The 20,035-nt window shown below is 65.3% G+C and overlaps 5 protein-coding genes across 5 annotated transcripts; 2 read left to right on the forward strand and 3 right to left on the reverse strand.

Annotated features, from left to right (window-relative positions):
• Positions 1–1,898: 1,898 nt before the first annotated feature.
• Positions 1,899–3,795, reverse strand: PFL1_01046 (uncharacterized protein; the record flags this gene model as incomplete). The annotated part of the gene is made up of 4 exons (XM_007878546.1): positions 1,899–2,149; positions 2,266–2,550; positions 2,639–2,872; positions 2,958–3,795. The coding sequence occupies 4 exons, from the start codon at positions 3,793–3,795 to the stop codon at positions 1,899–1,901; spliced, it is 1,608 nt and encodes a 535-aa protein (XP_007876737.1).
• A 1,243-nt stretch (positions 3,796–5,038) lies between these two features.
• On the reverse strand, positions 5,039–6,062 carry PFL1_01047 (uncharacterized protein; the record flags this gene model as incomplete). The annotated part of the gene is made up of 4 exons (XM_007878547.1): positions 5,039–5,474; positions 5,609–5,690; positions 5,781–5,901; positions 6,054–6,062. 4 exons carry the CDS (start codon positions 6,060–6,062, stop codon positions 5,039–5,041), a joined length of 648 nt encoding a protein of 215 aa, XP_007876738.1.
• Positions 6,063–7,194: 1,132 nt separating this feature from the next.
• Positions 7,195–7,524, reverse strand: PFL1_01048 (uncharacterized protein; the record flags this gene model as incomplete). The annotated part of the gene is made up of 1 exon (XM_007878548.1): positions 7,195–7,524. The coding sequence occupies one exon, from the start codon at positions 7,522–7,524 to the stop codon at positions 7,195–7,197; it is 330 nt and encodes a 109-aa protein (XP_007876739.1).
• Positions 7,525–11,489: 3,965 nt separating this feature from the next.
• PFL1_01049 (uncharacterized protein) lies at positions 11,490–14,473 on the forward strand (the record flags this gene model as incomplete). The annotated part of the gene is made up of 2 exons (XM_007878549.1): positions 11,490–11,910; positions 12,027–14,473. The coding sequence occupies 2 exons, from the start codon at positions 11,490–11,492 to the stop codon at positions 14,471–14,473; spliced, it is 2,868 nt and encodes a 955-aa protein (XP_007876740.1).
• A 655-nt stretch (positions 14,474–15,128) lies between these two features.
• PFL1_01050 (uncharacterized protein) lies at positions 15,129–19,846 on the forward strand (the record flags this gene model as incomplete). The annotated part of the gene is made up of 3 exons (XM_007878550.1): positions 15,129–17,164; positions 17,253–19,426; positions 19,776–19,846. 3 exons carry the CDS (start codon positions 15,129–15,131, stop codon positions 19,844–19,846), a joined length of 4,281 nt encoding a protein of 1,426 aa, XP_007876741.1.
• Positions 19,847–20,035: the final 189 nt, after the last annotated feature.

The following is a 20,035-nucleotide window of genomic DNA, read 5'->3' on the forward strand; positions in this document are numbered from 1 at the left end:
GCCCGAAGCAGACCGGATTGTTTGCGGCGTGCTCTGTATTCTCCTGTGGACGTCGAACTGTGACACTGCGGAGGCTGACCGTCGATTCGCAGCAACAAAAGGCAAAGCAAGCAAGGCATTTGGGAATCGTAGCTCCTCCTAATAGCACGGTACATAGGGGCCAGGCGGGTTGGACCCTCGTTCTGCAGCACATCGGAGGCGGCGGGAACGCCACCACCGGCCGGCTACCTACCTACCTCTGTACGAACTGACGGGCACTCGGGGCCGTTGCCGGCTCAGGAGTTTTCGGTCGTCGTGCGTTGACCTGCCTCTGCGGTCGTCGTCGTCCGCTGCGCTTTCTTTGCTTCTCCTCATCTCTTTGTTGATGGATTGATGATCGCCGACACGCAGGGATCGCCCCACTGCGCGGGCGGCCCCTCTTCATAGCATATCATGATATGCTCACAGCTACAGGTGACGTCCAGGAGGAACGGGGCCATGCGCTGTTACGGCACGCGGCGAGCATGACCTTCGAAGTGAGGTGGGTTGGGTCGGATCCCTCTTGTCTCCCATCTTGGCACGGCCCGCTTTCTGTCAGCCAGCAAGGGCAATCCGAGTGCGGTCCGCTGACCCGACATGGAAAGCCTCGCATCAAGCGCCAACGTCCACGCCATCACACTACACGCCTTCCTGGCCGCTCGCTCTGAAAGGATGTCCAAAGTCTTGGCATCTCGAGGCGTGTGCAGTGAAGGGGTTGAGTAGTGCACGTACGTACTTGCCATTCCGAAATGCGTTTCCCCCTTCGACGCTTCCAAGCGGATGTGGCGACAAGACCGAGACACCGAGCCAGGGGGGCCGACCGGCCGGCCGGGCGGCGGTGTTGTTGTTCGCTGATCCCAAAAGAGGGCTCGGGGGTCGGCACGCGGCAGCGAGCGAGGAAGTGGATCGGCAGGCTAGGCTTGCTTGGAGCGAAGGGGAGCGGGCGAAAAATGCATGCACGCGCACGTCTAGATGCCCGGTTCGCAGCGCATGCCCGTCGTCGAAGCCGAGCTCCGTCGTCGCTTCGCTTCGCCCCTGCCCTGCCCTGCCCGGGCCCCTCTCTCTTTCGACTTCGCACACGAGGCTACCGTAGCGGCTCAGCTAGAGAGGCTAAGCTTTGAAGTGCTGTGATGCCCTCGAAGATGGCCTGCAGAGCGAGGTGGCACAGGTACAGTACCGCGGGTAGGCTAGGACAGGTGGGCTAGGCCACGTACGGTGGCTAGGCGGGCACAGATCGACCGACGATCTTTGCTTTGCCGAGGTGGCCGCCACCTCGTCGCTCGCCCGCCCGACGTCTAGCCTGAGGTACTCTGTATGATCTGCCTAGCTTCGTTTCTCGCTCTCCTCCGGCCGACGCGATGTACGCTAAATTTAGGTTCGGTCCTCGTTCTTTCTCTGATCGGATGGGTCCGCCACAGCCATGCCGTGCCATGATCTCGCTCGTTGGTGATCCGAGCGTAGTTACGTGCAAACAGACAGCTAGAGCGAGACAACACGCCCGTCTGTCCCCACCGCACCGTACCGTACAGTACCGCAGGCGCTGCGTGGCCTGGCCCCACCGCCGACACAGAGGCTCGTGCAAGATGCAGCATTGTGGATGAACATGTGAGGCGGTGGGCCTTGGTCTGAGGGGCCTTGCTCTGGCCTGCACAACCTCGTGCGACCCACCGGCGTTGGCACAAGGGGGGTTGGGCCTGGATACCACAAAATCGGGCAGAATGGCAATACACGATAAAGATACAACAACAAACGGCATCCACGGCGACAACGAAGACATCGGACCACGACCAATCTGGCTCCCCTATCTGGGATACCAAAAGGCGCGAGGGCGAGGGCGAGGGCGAGGGCGAGGGCGAGGGCGAGGGCGAGGGCGACAAGATTCAGTCCGAGCGCGACGGTCCAAGGCGGAGAGCGCCCTTGAGCTTGTTGAAAAAGGGAAAGGCCATGTCGCGGTGGAAGCGGATCGTCTCGTGCCACATCTCGGGCACGTCGGCCTCGAGGAAGGCGCGATCCCGGTCCTCGTCGAGCTGCGGCTCGTAGCAGAACTGCTCCCGCTTGACCTTTTGCGTCGACCGCGAGCCCGCCGGCGGGTCAAAGAGCGCCTCAAACTCCTCCAGCGTAAACACCAGAGCTGCGCAGAGAGACGACCCGGGAGGCGAGAGGATTCGAGGTATGATCGCAGTCAGCTTGACAGTTCGAGCTCGAGCATTCGCCCCTCGCTTTGCACAGCACGCTCGGCACACTCACAGTGGTACGCGTCGTTGGCAAACAGCATCTTGAAGCGCTTGTACTTTTCCTTTGCGTCGTACGTCTCGACACCCGTGACGACGAGCCCTGTGAGGTCCTCGTACAGCCGCCGGATGGCCTTTTCGTCCTCGTGCTGCTGCGCAGTCAGCGCCAGCTCCGTCGCCGCCCTGCCTTTGCCCGCCGCCTGCGACGACGACGTAGAGGCCGACGAGCCCAGGTGCGCCTTTTCCAGCAGCGCCTTGGACGTCGCGATCTCCTCCTCCAGCTTGGCCTTGTACTTGTTGACTGCAGCGGCGAAGCGGTGGAAAGGTCAGCCCCGTACCGCGCGAAAGACGAGGGAGGAAGGTTGCCCACGCGGCGGACGGCCACTCACCGTCGTCCTCGAGCTTCCTCTGCACCTTGGCCGCCTCGGCCATTTCCTTGCGGTGCCGCTTCTCGAGCTCCTCGACCTGCGGAGCGTTCGACGTCGATGCCACGCTCGGCGTTCGCATGCCTACGATGCTCATGCTGCGGTCCGCAGCACCTCCTCCGTTGGCCTCGGCCTCTCTGGCCCTCCGCTCGGCCGCCTCGGCGCGAGCCTTGAGCGAGTTGATGAGGTCCTTGTCATCTGGAGGGTCGTGCATACATAGAAAAGGTCAACGACGAGCGCGGATGTTGAGCGTCGCATCGGACGGGCCGCCAGGCGCACTCACGCTTGTGCCTGGTCTCGGCCGCCTTCCTCAGCGCCTCGAGCGTCTCTTCGGCCTTGGTGTTCCGGAGCTGCCGCAGCTCGTCGAGCTGGTTCTGGATCTCGTCGCGCTCCTCGGTCATCCTCTGCAGCTTGTCCTCGAGCGCCCGCTCCCTCTTTGACGCCATCTTGGCCAGCTTCTTTTCCATCCAGCTGTCAAACTCCTTGCGCTCCAGCAGCATGGCGTCTGTGCCCGCTGCCGCATCGTCCTCGTCGCCGTATCCGTCCTCGGTAGTCTCCGCGGCGGCGGCACGGCTGCGCGATTTGGTAGACGGTGCCGCCGTCGCTGCCTTGCCGTTGCTCGACGCGGTGCGGCCTCGTCCGCTCGACTTTGCACCCGTCCTGACCGCTCGGAGAGTGTCGTCTTGGTCGTCTGCCACACTCTCATCTTCGCCGTTGGCCGTGTCGGCGATGGATGCATTGTCCTCCATTTCCTCGTCGTCGCCCTGCTCGTCATCGTCGTCCTCGAGCTGTTCGACCCGTCTGGATTTCGAGGCCGTCTTCCGTGCGCCCACCGCGGAGCCCTTGGAATTGCTCTGGGCCTTCTTGGTCGTCTTTGCCGGCTTGGCAGTCGTGGCGGCGCCCCTTCGAGACTTGGAGGCGCGGAAGCTGTCCTCGTCTCCCCGGTCCGACGCCGATGCTGCATCTTGGTCGTCGTCTTGGTCGTCTTGGTCGTAGCGGCTAAGTGCGCTGAAGGAGCGCGGCGCGACGTTTTCCTTGTCGCGCGCCCGTTTGCGCGAGGTCGTCATCGAGGCCGACACGTCGTGGCTCGTCGAAGCGCGTGTGGATCGAGAGGCTGGCATGCTGCTGAGGTATGCGACAGAGTGGGCCGGATCAGGCCAAGTCGCGGATGGCTAGAGTCGTCGAGGTTGAGAAGGAAGGCGAAGCCGGTTGGGCACGGTCTGAAGCTGAGGAGTGCGGCGTCGTTCGAGAGGGTGCGTGGAAGTGATGGTGCGGCGTGGATGCAGCTCGATGCAGAAGTCAGGATCAGGATACAGCGGTGGTAGGGCAGGGTTACGATGGTGTTGCTTGGTCGTCGGGTCGGATCGGTGCGGTGCGGTGCGGTGCGGTGCGGTGCAGCCTGGCCTGGCCCCGGCTGTTGTGCGAGTCAAACACCAAGCCCAGAGGGCCTAGCCTGCCAAGGCCGCGGCGCGCCCCATGTTGGCACCCAAAAAGTCGCGCGCGCAGAGACCAACACGCCTCGGCTCACCCGTCTGCCCAGCTGGTCTGTCTGGCCTGGCCTGGCCTCGCCGCGCCCGAGCCTCGAGTCTCGAGCCTCGAGCGAGAAGCTGTCGCGTCTCCCTGCCCCCCTCGCTCTCTATCTCTCTCTCTCCATCCCTAGATGTCGCACCGCACGTCTTCAGCTGCTCCGTCTCCTCTTCCGCCCTTGCTCTTGCTCCTGCCCTGACCCTTGCCCCCCTCCCTGCCCAGGCTCATCTGCTCTGCATTCCGGGGAAGCGGGCCTTGAGCACGTGACGCAAACACCATCCCATCCTCGAACTCCTCTTCAGGTGGTAGTTAGCATCAGGTGTGTTGTCGACGAGCCATCGACCATCTCGGCGGTCCGGGACCGCAGGCTCGCTGTCCCCGGATCAGGCAGCACACGTAGTTCGCAATGCCGATACCAAGACTTGGCTGGCGCGGATCGAACAGGTAGGCGTATGCCACGAGCACCGGAGGGTCGCCGTCTAGCCCCGCACCATGGCAATACGCTGAGGAACGCTGCGGCGCCGTGATGGGCGGCGCAGGCATGGCCGCCCGACACTTGTCGCCCCTTGCCGCACCTGCTCATCCTGCGCCCCAATTCGCCACGACCCGGACAGAACCAACCACGATATGGAGTTACGGATACGTTCGAGAGAACCGTCGGGTGGGATATCAAGGCCGAGACGTGCATGCAATGCTGAGTACGGAAACATGGGGGGCGAAAGAGAGGTGAGGAGGCGAGGGGCAAGACCAGGGGGGGATGACGGAAAGGCTCGCCGATGCCGTGTGGCCACGCGCGCAGGCCTACGACCAGCGACCTTTTCTTCCCCTCGTCGAAGCTCAGAGGACGACGCAGCCCTTGCAGCAGCCGCCTTCGTGCTTGCCCTCCTCGGTCTGGAAGCGCTCCATGCCGTTGGCGCCGCCCGCCGCTCCCGTCGCGCCCGGTCGGCCGATGGTCTGCTCCTTGTTGTACCGGCGGATCTCGCGCACCAGGTTGCTGAACGCCTCGTCGACATTGATCCGCTGCTTGGCCGACGTCTCGATAAAGCGGCAGCCAAAGTGCTTGGCCAGCTCCCGGCCCTCGTGGCTGCCGACTTGCCTCTCGTACTCGAGGTCGCACTTGTTGGCCACAACGATCACCGGGAAGTAGTCCTTGTCCTTGACGCGCAGAATCTGCTGGTGGAACGTCGAGATCTCGTCAAACGAGTTGCGGCTCGTTATGCTGTAGACGAGCAGGAAACCCTCGCCCGTCCGCATGTACTGCTCTCGCATCGCGCTGGCGTGGCAAGGGCAGGGTCGAGGCAGAGGAGGGGTCGAGGCGGAGGGAGGCAACAAGGGGCGTGAGTCGGAAGGGCAGACGATGGAGCGGTCGCCCGGCCGAGCATCGAGGGCGCCGCCGCCGCGACTCACCTGTACTCCTCCTGGCCTGCCGTATCGAGCACATCGAGCAACGCGACCTCCTCGTCAATCACGCACTGCTTGCGGTACGAGTCTGTGGCGAGTTGAAGCGAGATTGGACGACGACGTCAGCAGGAGTCGCCGGAATGCAAAGGATCGTAGACGTTGCGGCCCGCCCACGCACCTTCGATTGTCGGGTCGTACTCGTCAACAAAGTGGCTTTGGATGAACTGGATCGTCAGGGCAGACTTTCCGACTCCTCCTCCACCGACGACGACCAGCTTGTACTCTCTCAGGAATTGGGCCTGCTCGGATCGGGGGTGTCGGCATGGGACGGCAGAGCACGATGGCAGTGGCGAGGTCAGCAAGAGGTGGTTGTCCAGGAGGCCGCAGCCAGCTCGCGTACTGGTCGAGCAGGAGGTGGCATTGACGAAGGCGGTGGCTCCCTGCAACGCACCTTGGACATCTTGGTATCTCTAGGGACGGTGTGCAAAGGTTGGATGCTCGAGTGCCGCTATGATGTGGGTCGCGAGGTCGATTGGAGATGGGCAAGCGCGTGATTGTCGGATCGATTCGAGATCCTTTTTTAGTGGTGCAGCGCGACTAGAGGCAGCACCGAGACGGGTCGTGGAATGTCGAGCGGAAAGCAGGGGATGCCGTGATGGCAAAGGGTCGGACACGAATTGGAGGCGAGGCCGGTGTTCGGATGTTGCGCGCCGCTACGTGGCAGAGAGCGGGAAGGGGGTATCGGAAGGAGTGCGCAGTTCTCCGGATCGGACCGGAGCTCGACGAGGACGAAGTCGAAGGAAGAACAAGGTGGGGGGGTGGGGTCGGCCAGATTACGGTGTGAGAGAGCCCGATGTTTCCGAATCTACAGCGTCTGACGGTGGGCGGGGGCAGCGAGCGGTGGCAGGGGCCAAGGGCGAGGTGAAGGGCGAAGCGAGGAGCGAGGCGGAAGTGGCGGATGACGGAGGAAGCGATGGTGGTGGTGGTGGTGGTGGGCGGTGATGGCGAGGAGAGGACCAACACTTGCAGCGCCAGAGGGGGCAGCGAGGGGAGGCGAGGCCAGGCGAGGCGAGGCCAACCTCAGGCCAGGCCAACTGCTGGCTGGCTGCGTGTGCGGGTGTGTGAGCGTGCGTGCGTGTGGCTGGCTGGCTGGCTGGCTGGCTGGCTGGCAACTGGCCAGGCCGAAAGCAGCCGGGGCGAACAGCCAGGCAGGCCAGGAGGCAGCAGGGCAGGGCAGGGCAGGACGGGGCAGGGCAGGCAAAGGGCGCTCGTTGCCCCTGCCCCTACCTGCCTCTTTGCCTGCCGTCGAGCATACGCACGCACGCTCGCACCAACGCATCCAACCTCAGGAAGCTAAGGCAGGCGGGCAAGCAGAGAGAAGCAGGCGCAGAAGCAAGCCCCTTTCCCATGGCCTGCCTGCCTGCCTGCTTGCTGCTGGCTCCCCTGCAGGCGCCCGCTCAACCGCCTGCCTGCACATACATACAACAGGCTAGGCCAGGCTATTTAGCTAGGCTCTCTTGTCTTCTCTTTCTATTCGCCTCGACCTCGGCCCAAGAAAACAGCCACCCCCACCCCGAATCGGTGAAAATCATTTAGGCGCACCCTCGTAGGTCCATCCAGGGCAGCGTTTGTATTCCCCGCCGCTCGCCCTGGCTGGTTTCGTCGTGGCCAGCTCCTCGAGGCCATTGCGAGGGCGGGCCATACACCTCGAGCCGTCCAGGTACGGGTCGAGGCTGCCACCATGTCGATCGCGATGTGGCCTCGCGTCGAGGTGTTTCCGTGCCACGGCGCTGGGACCTGGCCTGGCCGAGGCAGGCAGGGGCCGGGGCTAGCCTGCAGCCGCTGTACGCCCGTTGGGCTGCATCGAGACGACGGGCAGGCCACGCTCGAAAACCTCGCCGCACGCACGTATGCTCCAGCATCTCGTTGCGATGGACCGCCACCCGTTGCCCTCCTCGCTCAGCCAATACGAGGTCAGCGCTGTCTCGCAAAGTGCCCAGGGGAGCGGCCAGGCCAGGACCGGCCAGGCAGATTCACCCCTTCTCAGCTTGCGTGCAGATGTCGCGCTCCTGCGCACCACCTCCGCTTTCTTCTGAGCTCAGCCGTGACGATGTCGACTGGTTATGGTGCCGCCTATCTTTGCTGCCGCTGCTGCCGCTGCTGCCGCTGCTGCGGCGGCGACGGCGCTTCCAGCTTGGCATTGATGCCCCCCCCTCGATACCGGCCACCATCGTTGCGGTCTCCCTGAGATGTTCGCCTGGCCTGCCGTACGTGCCGCTGCCAGGACCGTAGATCAGCGTGCTTGCTTGCTTTTCTTGCCACGCTCGGTGCACAAACCTCGTCCCAGTCCTGCCAGCACGCCAGCATAGCGCCCGCCTTGACCGTGTACCTGCTTCCGGGCCTGCCCACGATATACAACAGATGGACGTGACTCTGCCATCTGGCGCAGGCATGAACGGCAGCCGGAGGTTGAAGCGGCTGCAGCAGAATCTCTGAAAGAAGCAGATGCCGCTTTGGCCGACCGCAAGTGCCGTCCTTGCTGCATCTCCTGGCTCAAGCCACCTCTTCTGGCTCAGCTCGGACGCAGGGGTTATGTAGCGATTCGCTCGTCGCTGCGCCAGGCGTCGTCTCTCCGGTTCCGAGCGGCAAGCTGTGGCCACCTACCTACTACCCCACGACAGGCGAGCAATTGCGACCTCCTTCCGGTCCGGGATGTCGACAAGCCCTCTTCGACGGCAGCACATGATGGCGACCGTACAGCCCACTCTTATGAGCAGGGTCACCGTGCGCTTTGCAGGTCGGCACCACGAGCGGCGATCTCTCGACAATGGGCGAGGAACCAGCGCTCGATCCAGTGCTGTTCGAGAGCTGCTGCGCCATTGTTGATCGCGGAGGTTGGCCTGGCTGTGCGGCGTGAGACGCTCCGTCGTCAGGTCAAGTCCGTCGCAGATATCCCGCAGCGAACGAGCGGCTAACGTTTCCGTTTGATCGGTCTTCTAGCGTCTCTACGCCGTCCGATGATGCCGAGGCGTCCGTTGAGGTTACGCATGTGTTGACGTCGACTTTGTTCTCTCTGCCTATCCTACAGACCACGTACAAGTGCCACGTCCTGGCTTGAGTCTGAACGGCGCGAATGACTACGGGCAAAGGGGTGCACCATAGACGATGGCGCTCGGCGTCTTGGTCGAAGTGCGGGCGCCCCGCATTGTCGGATCAGCCTGGCGAGGGGCGAAGCTAGGTCGATGGCGAACGATGATCGGCCTTGCGTCTGTGAGACCACTTTCCGTACGTGCGCAACTCACTCTCTGGCCACCACGTTGGCCCAGCTGATGTCGCCGATCGCAGGGGTCGACCGAGTATGTAACCTCTACGCTCGCTCGTGGGGCAAGACGTACTTCGGGCATCATTTCTTCGACAAGCGAGATCTGGATGGGGTGAGAGCTCTGAATGAACGCCGAGGCTAAGGGGCTGCCTTCACCGTACCACACCATCATCATCTTGGGATCGCTTCGCGATTCGATGACGACGCTCGAGGGGCTCGGTTGCATCGCACGAGAAGCTGCTGCTGCTGCTGCAGCACCCGACTAGCGACGAAGCGGGGCGATCCTGACAAAAAACGAATCGTCCTCCCATCGCTCGTCGGAGGGGCCCCAGCCGGTCCCCATCTGTGTGCCTGATTCTCGTCCTGGCCGCCAGCCCGGGGGAAGAGAGGCCTGGCAGGGCAGGGCAGGCTGGTGCGGCGGACAAAACGTGGGAACGTGGGTTCCGGACGTCGATGTCTCCCCTTGAACTCCGCCCGGCAGCTGGACCGATTTAGGCTGTCTAGACGCCACGTCGTCGTGCCGACCAAGCGTTAGACCTGTTGATAGGAGGAGGCCGGAGCGAGCGAGCAAAGCAGAGATGCCTCCATCCCCTCGCCACGGTCTTGCGACGTCACTACTACTAGTCGTGATCAAACAAGGCAGGGCGAGTACGGGCACTGTGACGGGTCTTGCTGGTACTGCAGCCGCTGTGGGGACCATTCGGTCCGTAGAAAATCGATGGCTCGAAGTCACTTTTGACCAGGCGACACCCTCGTCGCAGAGGACCAAAGGGTTAGCCAAGTACGTACGCCACGGCTAGAAGTGGTAGGGGACGCCACCTGATGTCGACGTGCTGCGCCGCGACGCCGATCTGGGGTGATGGCGCTACGTGGATGGACTGCGGCTGATGGAGGCGATGATGATGTTTGGCAGGCGTGGGGCGTGTCAACGCGCGCGCGCGCTGAATGCCGCGGGCCCACCACGTCGTGCGCTCGATTATCCGTGGACCAGGCTAGGATTGGGGGCGGGCGGAGCGGCCTGGAAGGGGCTGGATGGGATGGTGCTGGTAGCGCAGCGTGCCGTAGCCTGCCTGGGGTTGTCGCCATCGGTTGGCTCCCGGCAGGCCTGCACCTGCGACCCCCTCATCGACCCAACCTCTGGTAGCCTAGGGATCGAGATGGCGGCGGAGCGAAGATCGATGGGACGGCAGGCCTGAAAATGGCCGAGAGACCCTTCTCGCCGGCAGGGCGAGGCGAGGCGAGGCGAGGCGAGGCGGAAGGAGGCAGGCAAGCAAGCTAGGGCAGGCAAGCAGGGCCAAAGGCGGCCGGCCGGCCCAGCAGGCGGGCGTCGCACCACCACCGACCCGTACACCGCCATCTTCCTCGGTTTCAAATTCGCCCTAGCCTGCCTGCCTGCTCGCGGCCGGCGGTTTATTTTTAACCCTGACTGCCTTGGTAGGGCGGCTGATGAGGCGCAATGGGCGTCTGCGGATCACCGCCACGAGCCGTCAGGGGGGGAGGTTGGACCACGCGCTAACGATGCTTCGGCACTCGACTTGCCTCGCGCTGCTTGCGTCTGGGCTGTTGATGCCATCGCTGGGCGGGCGAGGGGCACAGGCAGGCTGTCATCGGTCATCTACGAGCAGCACCAACGATGAATGGGGAATGAGGACGGAGTAGGGGCCGGGTGCTGCTACGAAGATCGAGATGGGCTAGCGAACGAGTGGCGAGGCGAGCAGGGCCGTGGAAGAACGTGACGCGGTCGGCGGCCTTGCAGTGTTCCCCCTCGGCGGAAATCCGGGATGCGATTGTTTGAAACTTGAGCCTCCTCCTCTTCTGGTGGCAGCGACGCGGGCGGTCGGCGAGCAGGCAGGCAGGCAGGCAGGCAGGCAGGCGGTAGTTAGGAGGATGTGTCTCTGACCTGCGCTCGAGGCGTGGCAGCCTGGTTTGGCCGCCTCTCTGCTGTCCCTCTGCTGTCCCTCTGCCGCACGCACGTTGCAGGCCGCCGCCACACTCGCTCCCGCGACGGTTGCGCCCCCACACACCCTCGGCGCTCGGTCCTCTCGTGCCCCTCGACCCGGCACTACTGCAGCCTCTGACAACCCCCTGTGTACCGCCGCTACCACCACCATCATCCCCACATCCTCCAACCACCAACACCACCACCTATCATCACCACTTTCGTCTCCTCTTCTCGGTCGGCCGCCGGGCGCTATCCACCTCTCGCTCAACTGTCTATCTGTCCGTCCGTCCGTCCGTCCGTCCGTCCGTCCGTCCGCCTGCTCAAAACGCCGACTTGCCGGCCCCTGCCACTTCTCCATCGCCGTTTTCATTGCACCTAGCCTGCGTCTCAGGCCTGCGCCTCGGACGAGAGCCGCGCCCGGTAGCCCTCAGCATCCCCACCGCACAGCGCTCGAGTAGCTCGGGCTCCACGACCCAATCGCCCCCCTTGCGCGCACCCTAGAGCTCCTTTTCTGACCACGGTCAACAGCACCTGGGCCTTTCGGACGATCCTCTCCATACTCGACCTCTAGTTGCCAGTCCCATCTCCTAATCCCTGCCCAACCGCACAGTCTCATCGTCCACATGCCAGCCGATCTCGTCGAGCCCGGGCCTTCACGCCAGCCCGCCACCTCGCCCGTTGTTCGCCGGCGGCGAGCCCGGACGGCCGCGCAGAAGCTATCTTCGAGCCCCATGCGATCTCGCTCCGCCTACACCGAGCCCCGCGATTCCGGCAGCCGGACCGGCGGAGCCAAGGCCCACTATTCGCCCGATGCCGGCTCGGCGCAGCTCGATGCCCCAGCAGAGTGGCTCCAGGCGCGCAAATATGCCGTGCTCGTCGACGCAGGCTCCTCGGGGTCTAGGATGCAGGTCTACTCGTGGAAGGACCCGAAGCTTGACCGCGCGCTCAAGGAGAGCCGTGGTCAGGACATCAAGACGCTGCCCAAGGTCGAAAAGGGAACCTGGGAAGGCAGCGGCATGGACTGGACCGTCAAGGTTGAGCCGGGTGAGTGCCATCGGGACATCGTCGCACCCGGCCCTTGACTACTGCAGGACCTCTTCTCTGACCCGCTCTCGCACACCTACCTCTCCCGGATCTGCGCTGCGGTCGTCCTCTGCCAGGCATCTCGTCGTTCGGCGACCACCCCTCCGACCTGGCTGCATACCTCCGACCGCTCATGGAGCATGCGGAAAAGGTGGTGCCCCCGTCCGCCTGGTCGGACACGCCCATCTACATTATGGCCACCGCCGGGATGCGGCTGCTTCCGGACAGCCAGCGCGAGGCCGTGCTTTCCGAGACCTGCCGCTACGTCCGGGAACACACCTCGTTCCGCATCGACGGCGGCTGCAGCTCCCACGTCTCGGTCATCTCGGGCGAGGAAGAGGGCCTGCTGGGCTGGATCTCGGTCAACTACCTCATGGACGGCTTCCACATCCGGCCCAAGCAGAACCTGACTGAGGGCGAGGCCGATCTCGTGGAGGGCAAGAGCACCTTTGGCTTCCTCGACATGGGGGGCGCCAGCACCCAGATCGCCTTTGAGCCCAGCAAGGCGGCGCTGCAGGCCGAGGAGGGCCAGTCGAGCGCTCAGGAGGAGCTCACGCCCGTCAGTCTGCGCATGCTCGACGGCACCGAGGTGTCGCACCAGGTGTTCGTCACCACCTTCCTCGGCTACGGAACCAACCAGGCGCGCCAGCGCTACGTCAAGCAGCTCAGGGAGACGGGCAAGCCGCTCGCCCTCGACACTGCACCGGCGACCTCGACCTCGACCTCGACCTCGACGTCAGCCTCCTCGTCGGCCGTGGCGGCTGTTGGAGCGCCGAGGCCGTACGCGGACCCCTGCCTGCCCGAAGGCCTGCAACTGACTGCCGCGGGCCACGACCACACGGACGTCTCGCTCGTCGGCACCGGATCATTCACCGAGTGCCTCGAGGCGACGCACCCGCTGCTGGACAAGGAGGCGACGTGCACCAACCCGCCTTGCCTCTTCCACGGCGTTCACGTGCCCAAGATCGACTTCAGCGTCAACCACTTCATCGGCGTCTCCGAGTATTGGTTCAGCTCCAACGACGTCTTCAACCAGGGCGGCGTCTACGACTTTGTTTCGTTCCAAAAGGCCGCGGTCGACTTCTGCGGCAAGCCGTGGTCGGAGCTCAAGTCGCACCTCGATGCCGGCGACCTGTTTGGTCCGCAGGTCGAGCTCAACCGCCTTCAGCTGCAGTGCTTCAAGGCTGCCTGGATGGTGACGGTGCTGCACGAGGGCATCGGCCTGCCGCGGATCGTCGACAGCAAGGGTCAGGGCGATGGCAAGGATCACACCGACGAGGCGCAGGACAAGGCGGACCAGAAGAACCTCTTCCAGAGCGTCAACGACGTCGACGGCTTCTCGGTCAGCTGGACGCTGGGCAAGGCCGTCGTCGAGGCGAGCCGGGACATTCCGCCCGCTCCCAAGCTGCTCCCCTCGCCACTCGACGGCCTTCCGCTACAGAGCGGAGGCAGCGGTGGTGCCGTCGGGCTCGGGGGGTGGAAGCCGTTTGGCGCCAACTGGCCCACGACGGGAGAGGGTTCGGCGTTCCCTCCGGCGCTGCAGGCGGGCCAGCGTGCGTTTGGTCCGGCCGCGGTCCTGGTCGCGGTCGCAGCTTTCCTCGTGCTCGCCCTCACCTGCCTCTGCACGAGGGGACGCAGCCCGAGGGCGACACGTCGGCGTGCGGCCATCAAGGAGCTTCTGCCGCCGCCGCTGGGATCCCTCGGTGGCGTCTGCGCTGCCAAGCGGGGCGCGCGCGGCGACTATGCTCTGGCGAGCATGGAAGAGGCGTCGGAGGTCAAGGGGCCCGCGTTCGGATCCAAGTGGTTCTCTCGGGGCAAGCGTGGCGAGAGCCTGCTGTCGAGCCCGGAGCTCGAGTCGGAGCAGTCGTACAGCTCCGAGGGCAGCAGCGAAGAGAGCGTGGGCGGGGGCCGCTCCCGCAATCACCGGCGGCGCAAGTCCAACACGGGCTTTTTGCGCACCTTGATGCTGCCGGCGAGGCGTCTCTTCTACGGCGCCGCAGCTCTGCTTCCCGCCTCTGTGTCATCGAGGGCGATGCGGGCCTCTGGGCGCTCGAGCGACCGGCTGGCCGCCCACGCGCGGCGTGCGACGGCCTCGAGCGGGAGGATCCCCGTGCGGCGTGGGGCGACGAGCCCGACGCTGGTCAAGGTGAGCCGACCCGGCTCGCCTGGGCTGGTGGGCATCACATCTGGCAGCACGATTTCGAGGCCGGCGTCGCGCACCAGCAGCCGCGCGCCGACGCCGACCCTGGGGCTGCGGTCGGGTGCGCCGGGCGCCCACGCCCGACCAGTGGGACCATTTTCGGCGGGGGGCATGGCGGGCATGCACGGGTCATCGTCGAGGCCGGGCTACTTTACGGCAAGCCTGACTCGTGCCAACTCGCAGACGGACCTGGGACAGGCGCACGAGAACCTGCTGGCGCCCAACAGCGCGACGGCGACGACGAGCGCCATGCTGAGCCGCAGCCCGTCTCGGGTCGGGTCGCCCGCTCCGCACCTGTCGCCCATGTCCGAGGTGCGGCCGTAGCCTGCTGCGGTCCTGCCCACGCCAACCGACGCCATGGCATGTATTGACCAGGTGCCACCATCTATGGACACTTTTATACGCTCGAGCCGCGCTGGTACACTCTGGCGCTACCTTGGTTTTTTTCGCAGTCGCATGCCCGTCTTTTCGTGTGCAAACCTGTAACTTTACCGCTCTGCGTCGTGTTGGCGCCGCCGTCAACTGTGCGACTTGTTTGGTCGTGATTCTATGGGAACGCTGCCAGTGCCAGCACGCAAGCCAAGCTACGCCACCGCAGGCGCTCTCTGCAGACTGCGAGGGCGAGGGCGAGGGAGAGGGCGAGCGAGAAACGTGAGGCAACGATTTAGGGGCCGCCTGCCAAAGTGGAGGCTGCTGGGGCCAACAGCGGGCGCAGAGGGCAGAGGACAAAGGTGAGGCACCCCCACAACGGCGGGCCAAACACTCGCCAACACCCTGCCAACGACCCACCACCACCATCTTCCAGCCCTCCCCTTCTTACCCTCCCTGCCTCCAACCGTTGCAGCAGGCACGCAGCCTCGAATTCACGCCACCCCGAACCGCAACGCCCCCGGCCACACTTCACTCGAATGAGTGCTCTCGTCTTCCAAGGAGCTCCTCATCCTGCCGGCGCCCGCTAGTGCGCCTGCCCCGCCTCACCATGGCCCTCCATCCTCCCGTCCAACAGCCCCTCACAGTCGTCCGCCCCACGCCGCTCCACCCGCTCGACGAGATACCGCTCAACCTGCATCCCTCTGCCACCACCATCGGCAGCGAACCCCGCCCTCCACGCCCCAGCTCCCACTCTTCGCAGCATGTCGGTCTCCATTCCGCCTGCAACCTGCCCACAAAGGGCGACCACGCCGATGCTCAAGAGGCCCTCGCAAAGCTCGATCGCCTCACCAAGCAGCGCGAGAAACGCAACAGATGGCGCAGGCCAGCAGACCGCATCACCGGCGCACTCCATCGCACAAGCGCCCGTCACGCCTCTGGTACCGGCGCCGCAGACGACTCCGACTCCGACTCGAGCGACTCAATCGACCTCAGCAAGGCTTTTGAAGAGGTAAAGCTCAAGATCACCAGCCTACCTGGACATCCCGTCGTAGGCAAGGTGCGCAATGCCGCATCCAGAGCCAGAGATCGCATCGGCCGAGGAGACACCGACAGCCCCGGTAACTCGCCCGACTTTGAGCATGGCCAGGACGGATTGGCTTACCGCTTCCCTCTCACCCGCAGCATCGGAGCAGCGGCAAGGAGGTTCTCGCTCAACAAGACGCCTCCGCCCTTTGCAGAGCAGAGCAGCAGGGCAGGCTTGACGGCCGCTCCTGGCGCAGCCAGCCCCGTGGCCATGCACGCAACCAAGAGCCCACCGCCGATTCCAGAGAGCCCGGGCAGCGCGTCCAGCAGCACGATGCCAGACACGGGCAGGTTCAAGGCGTTGGCATCGCAGAACCCCGAGCTGCTCGTCGTCGACGAAGAGGGCCACGAGCGACAGGCAGAGGAGCAGAGTCACGGCGGCCTCCGGCGTCCCGTCACCTTCTTCCACGACCATGGCGAGCTGAGCCCAGGCAGCAGGAGCGCCGTCACGACACCAGGCAGCACCCCTTCCACCGAGCCCGCAGCCAACCCGATCGTCTTCAACCTCACACCCATCGGCTGCTCGTCGGCCTCTGTCATCCACGACGAGCCCGAGGAGCATGACCCGGGCGCACGGCTGCGCGGGGCCTGCACCCTGTCGCCATCCGTGTCTCCCTCGTCAGCCTCGGGCTTGACCGAGTCCGACGAGGCCGAAGACGACGGCAGTGCATTGCAGACTGACTCGAGCGATGAAGAGGACGAGGACGACGACGGCGGGCGTGGTCCCAACGATGAGCTGCTGACGCACGGATCCGTCAGCCTAAAGCACAACGAGGCGCTGTCCAAGGAAGAGCTCAAGAAGCACCGGAAGCTGCTGCGCAGAGAGGCGAAGCGGCAGAAGCGAAGGGCGGCAAGGGGCGAGGTCTCTGCCGATGGACCACCCACCGTCGCCCCGACGTCCAAGGCCGACCACATCAAGCATGGCGTGGGCCACCGCGTATCAAAGGGCCTCCACTACGCCTCTAGCCAGAGCCGCAACCGCAGAGCCATGGAGCGGTACTCTCCAAACCCGGTCAAGCAGCTCTACGCCCTCAACACGGACCTGCACCGCTCTGGGACTCCGCCCATCGACGGGATGACGGCCGAACGCCGCGGCAGCACTGGAGGACCCTTTTCGGCCATCTCTCCTACCATGTCGAGGAGCGGGCAGAGCATCACCGGCGGCCGTCGAGGCTCGCTCGCCAACAGCAGGCGCAGCTCCTTTGCCGAAACCGAGCGGGACCACGACGCGACGACGCTCAGCATCGGACAGGCCGTTGGCGAAGATTTCGAGGGCGGCCACGTCCTCGGGCGGTGGAACACCCAGATGTCGATGGCGAGCTCGATGGGCAGCTTTCGCAGGTACATGCGCGCGCCAAACGTCCTGCGCAAGCGTCGTCAGGGCAAGTGGGAGGCCGAGATGGCCGCCATCGAAGCGGCCGCAGGAGGTACGCCCACCGCGCAGGCCGACCCGGAAAAGGAGCTCGACCAGATGCTAGGCAAGCTCGCCGCTGAACAGGCCCCGCGCGATGCTGGCAAGGAGAGATACGAGTTCGACGTCCTCTACGAGAACCAACGAGGGTGAGTCGCTAGCGCCCGGCCGCTCGCCATGCCATCCTTGAGCTTCGCACTGACGCTCGCACTGTCCGACGCTGCCGCTCGCCTGCAGCCTTCTCGTATTCGGCATCCCCAAGTTCAGCCCACGCACCCTCTTTCAGTGGGACCCCTCGCCCTGGACGAGCGCCGACAACAAAAAGTCGCCCTACAACATCGCCAACGCGCAGCTGCCGGACCCCTCGTGGGACTGGATCTATCCCGAGTGGCTGATCGACATGACGGGCGACACCGACGAGGCCGGCTGGCAGTACAGCGGCAACTTCGGTCGCCGCTTCTGGCCCAACGTCCACTTTCCGCACGGAAAGCTCGGGCTGCCCCGCACCGGCATGGACGGCATCACCGAGATGAATGCGCGCCTGGCCGAAAAGCAGGCCAAGCGCGAGGAGAAGGAGCGGCAGCGCGAGGACGACGGGCTCGAGGCGCTGAAACGCTCGGCCCGCGCCAAGTCGGACAAGTGGCAGGGCACGCCCGACCCTTGGACGTTTGTGCGCCGACGGCGATGGATCCGTCTCCGTCGCCGACGGCCACTCGCTACGGCCGAGACGGCGGCCGAGGCGTCCAGGGAGGCCAAGGAAGCATCGCCGGGGCAGGAAAAGCTCACCGTCCCGGCGTCCGATGGCGCCCCGACGGCCCTCACGGACAACGACTCGTTCCTCGGCACATCAAGCTCGCTCTCGGGGTCTGACGAGGAGGACGAGGAAGAGGACGACGGCGAGCAGAGCGACGGACGAGACTATGCACCTGCTGGAGCGGGGCCCTCGACGTTCTTGCCGAGGCGATTGCCAGGCAACCTCGCCAACGGTTCGGACCCGTTCAAGTTCAAGAAGGACGTCGTCAGGACCAGGCGCGCGCAAAGGCACGCTAAGGAGTTCACGGGTACCCTCAAGGAGCTCAAGAGCCTGCTGCCCAGCCTTTTGGACGGCGAGCGAGAGGACCGCGCGACGAGGCCGCACCCGGACGGCCACCATGGCGGCGTCTCGAAGGCAGCCATGCTCAAGCTCAACCGCATCGACGCTCGCAACCCGTTCATCAGCTGGAAGCTGGTCAAGAGCCGGCTCGAGGACGCCGACATGGCGTTTGCCAGCGCCACGCTAAGGGCGAGGGAGAAGCGATACCGGCGGCGGCAGAACGAGGAGCTGGCGCGCAGCCGTAGGGCCAAGGCCGCGGCTGGCGACGGAGGCTCGAGGTCGATTCCCTCCCAATTTCTGGCGGACAAGTCGATGCAGAGCTCGGGCGTCGGTGGCGGTGGAATCGCCGAGGCTGGCTCGGCAAAGACCAGCAGGGCCGCCAACCTGCAGGAGCACGTCGACGAGGCTACGTCGCTGCCGGCCTCGAGCGGCGCGTTCAAGGAGCTGACGCGCGAGGCGCTCATCGAGATCAACTACAGCCGGGCGTTGCGCGTGCTCAAGGCGTGCAAGCTCGACCGGCAGAGGCTGGAGCTGTGGAAGCTGTGGCTGGGCGTCGAGTCGCTCGACACGCTCATGGAGAACGCGAGGGCGCTGGATCCGCGCGAGTCGATCGAGGCCGCCATGGGCTCGCCCTCACCGCCGCCCTCGCTTTCGGCCCATCGCCTCAGCAGCGTCAGCGGCGGCGGTGGCGGCGTCTACTTTAGCGGCGGCAGCTCGTCGCGCCATCGCCAGCGCGCCGACAAGGCACGGACGCGGTGGCGCGCGACGGTGAGCGGGCCGGACAGCAGCGACGTGTGGGACGTGCTGGAGCGGAAGCTAGACGACGTGCTGCTGCTGTTTGAGTTCCAGTCGAGCCGGGCGGCGCTGCTGCGCAGCCTGCTGGCCATGCACGCCCTCTCGCACCCGGAGCACGTCTACCGCGATCGGTCGTTGCGCTCCAACCCGATCGAGCTCTCCCCAACGCACGTCCACGGCTCACCGCAGGAGATGGGGGGCGCGCAACCGCCACCGCCGTCGCAGCAAGTCCGGCAGGGGGCATGGCAGCGCTCCGGCCTGCCTCGGCTCGAGTTCTTCTCGGACGTCCAGGCGCTCCTGGATGCGCTGCCCGGTCCGGGTGCCGCCGAGACCGAGGCGCGACGCACGAGGATGGGCGAGCTGCAGGACGCGTCGGTTTCGTCGCTCGACGTCCTCCTCAACGCCACCACCACCGACCTCGCCGACGTCCTGCACCTGCACCCCCCCGCCGCCTCGTCTTCGTCGACGACCCACTCGCCTTCCGTCACGCCTGCCCCTCCCTCTTCGTCGTTGTCGAATCGTGGTGTCGGAGGAGGAAGTGCTGCTGGCGGAGGGACAGGAGGAAGGGGGAGAAACGTACCCAATCGAGCCGGATCAGTTTCACCGTTCCGCTCCTCTCCCCCCCTCTTCCGGGCCGGCGACGATGGGAGCCGCCAAGAGGACCCCGTCCGTCACCGGACCCGCTTCCCCCTCCTCTTCACCCACACCACCTCCTCCCACCGCCACCACCACTACTGCTGCCGTGCAGAACCAATTGTGCGTCCCGCCACTCCGACACCACGGCGGTGGCGGTGGCGGTGCCAATGTCGTATCCCGCTCTACCTCGCCCTCGCCCTCGCCCTCGCCCTCTATGCCGGTCGGAACGAACACAGCCATTCCGCAGCGCACCACTTCGGTCCCGCCCCGTCCTACCCAACGGCATACCGGCGGCTCGACCGAGTAGCGTCGCCACCCTGCCAGCCCATGGCCCCGTCTCGCCGGGTGACTTAGCGCACAATACGGCGCCGTGGCCGCCGCAACTTCTGTACCCCACCGTCGCCCGCCAGCTCCCGACCGCTGGGCGGCTCGGCTTGCCCTGTTCCTACCACAGACTCAGACGACACGCGTCCACACCCTCGTTTTTTTCAATACC

Source organism: Pseudozyma flocculosa (genome assembly GCF_000417875.1).
Source record: "Pseudozyma flocculosa PF-1 unplaced genomic scaffold scaffold00002, whole genome shotgun sequence".
NCBI lineage: Eukaryota > Fungi > Basidiomycota > Ustilaginomycetes > Ustilaginales > Ustilaginaceae > Pseudozyma > Pseudozyma flocculosa.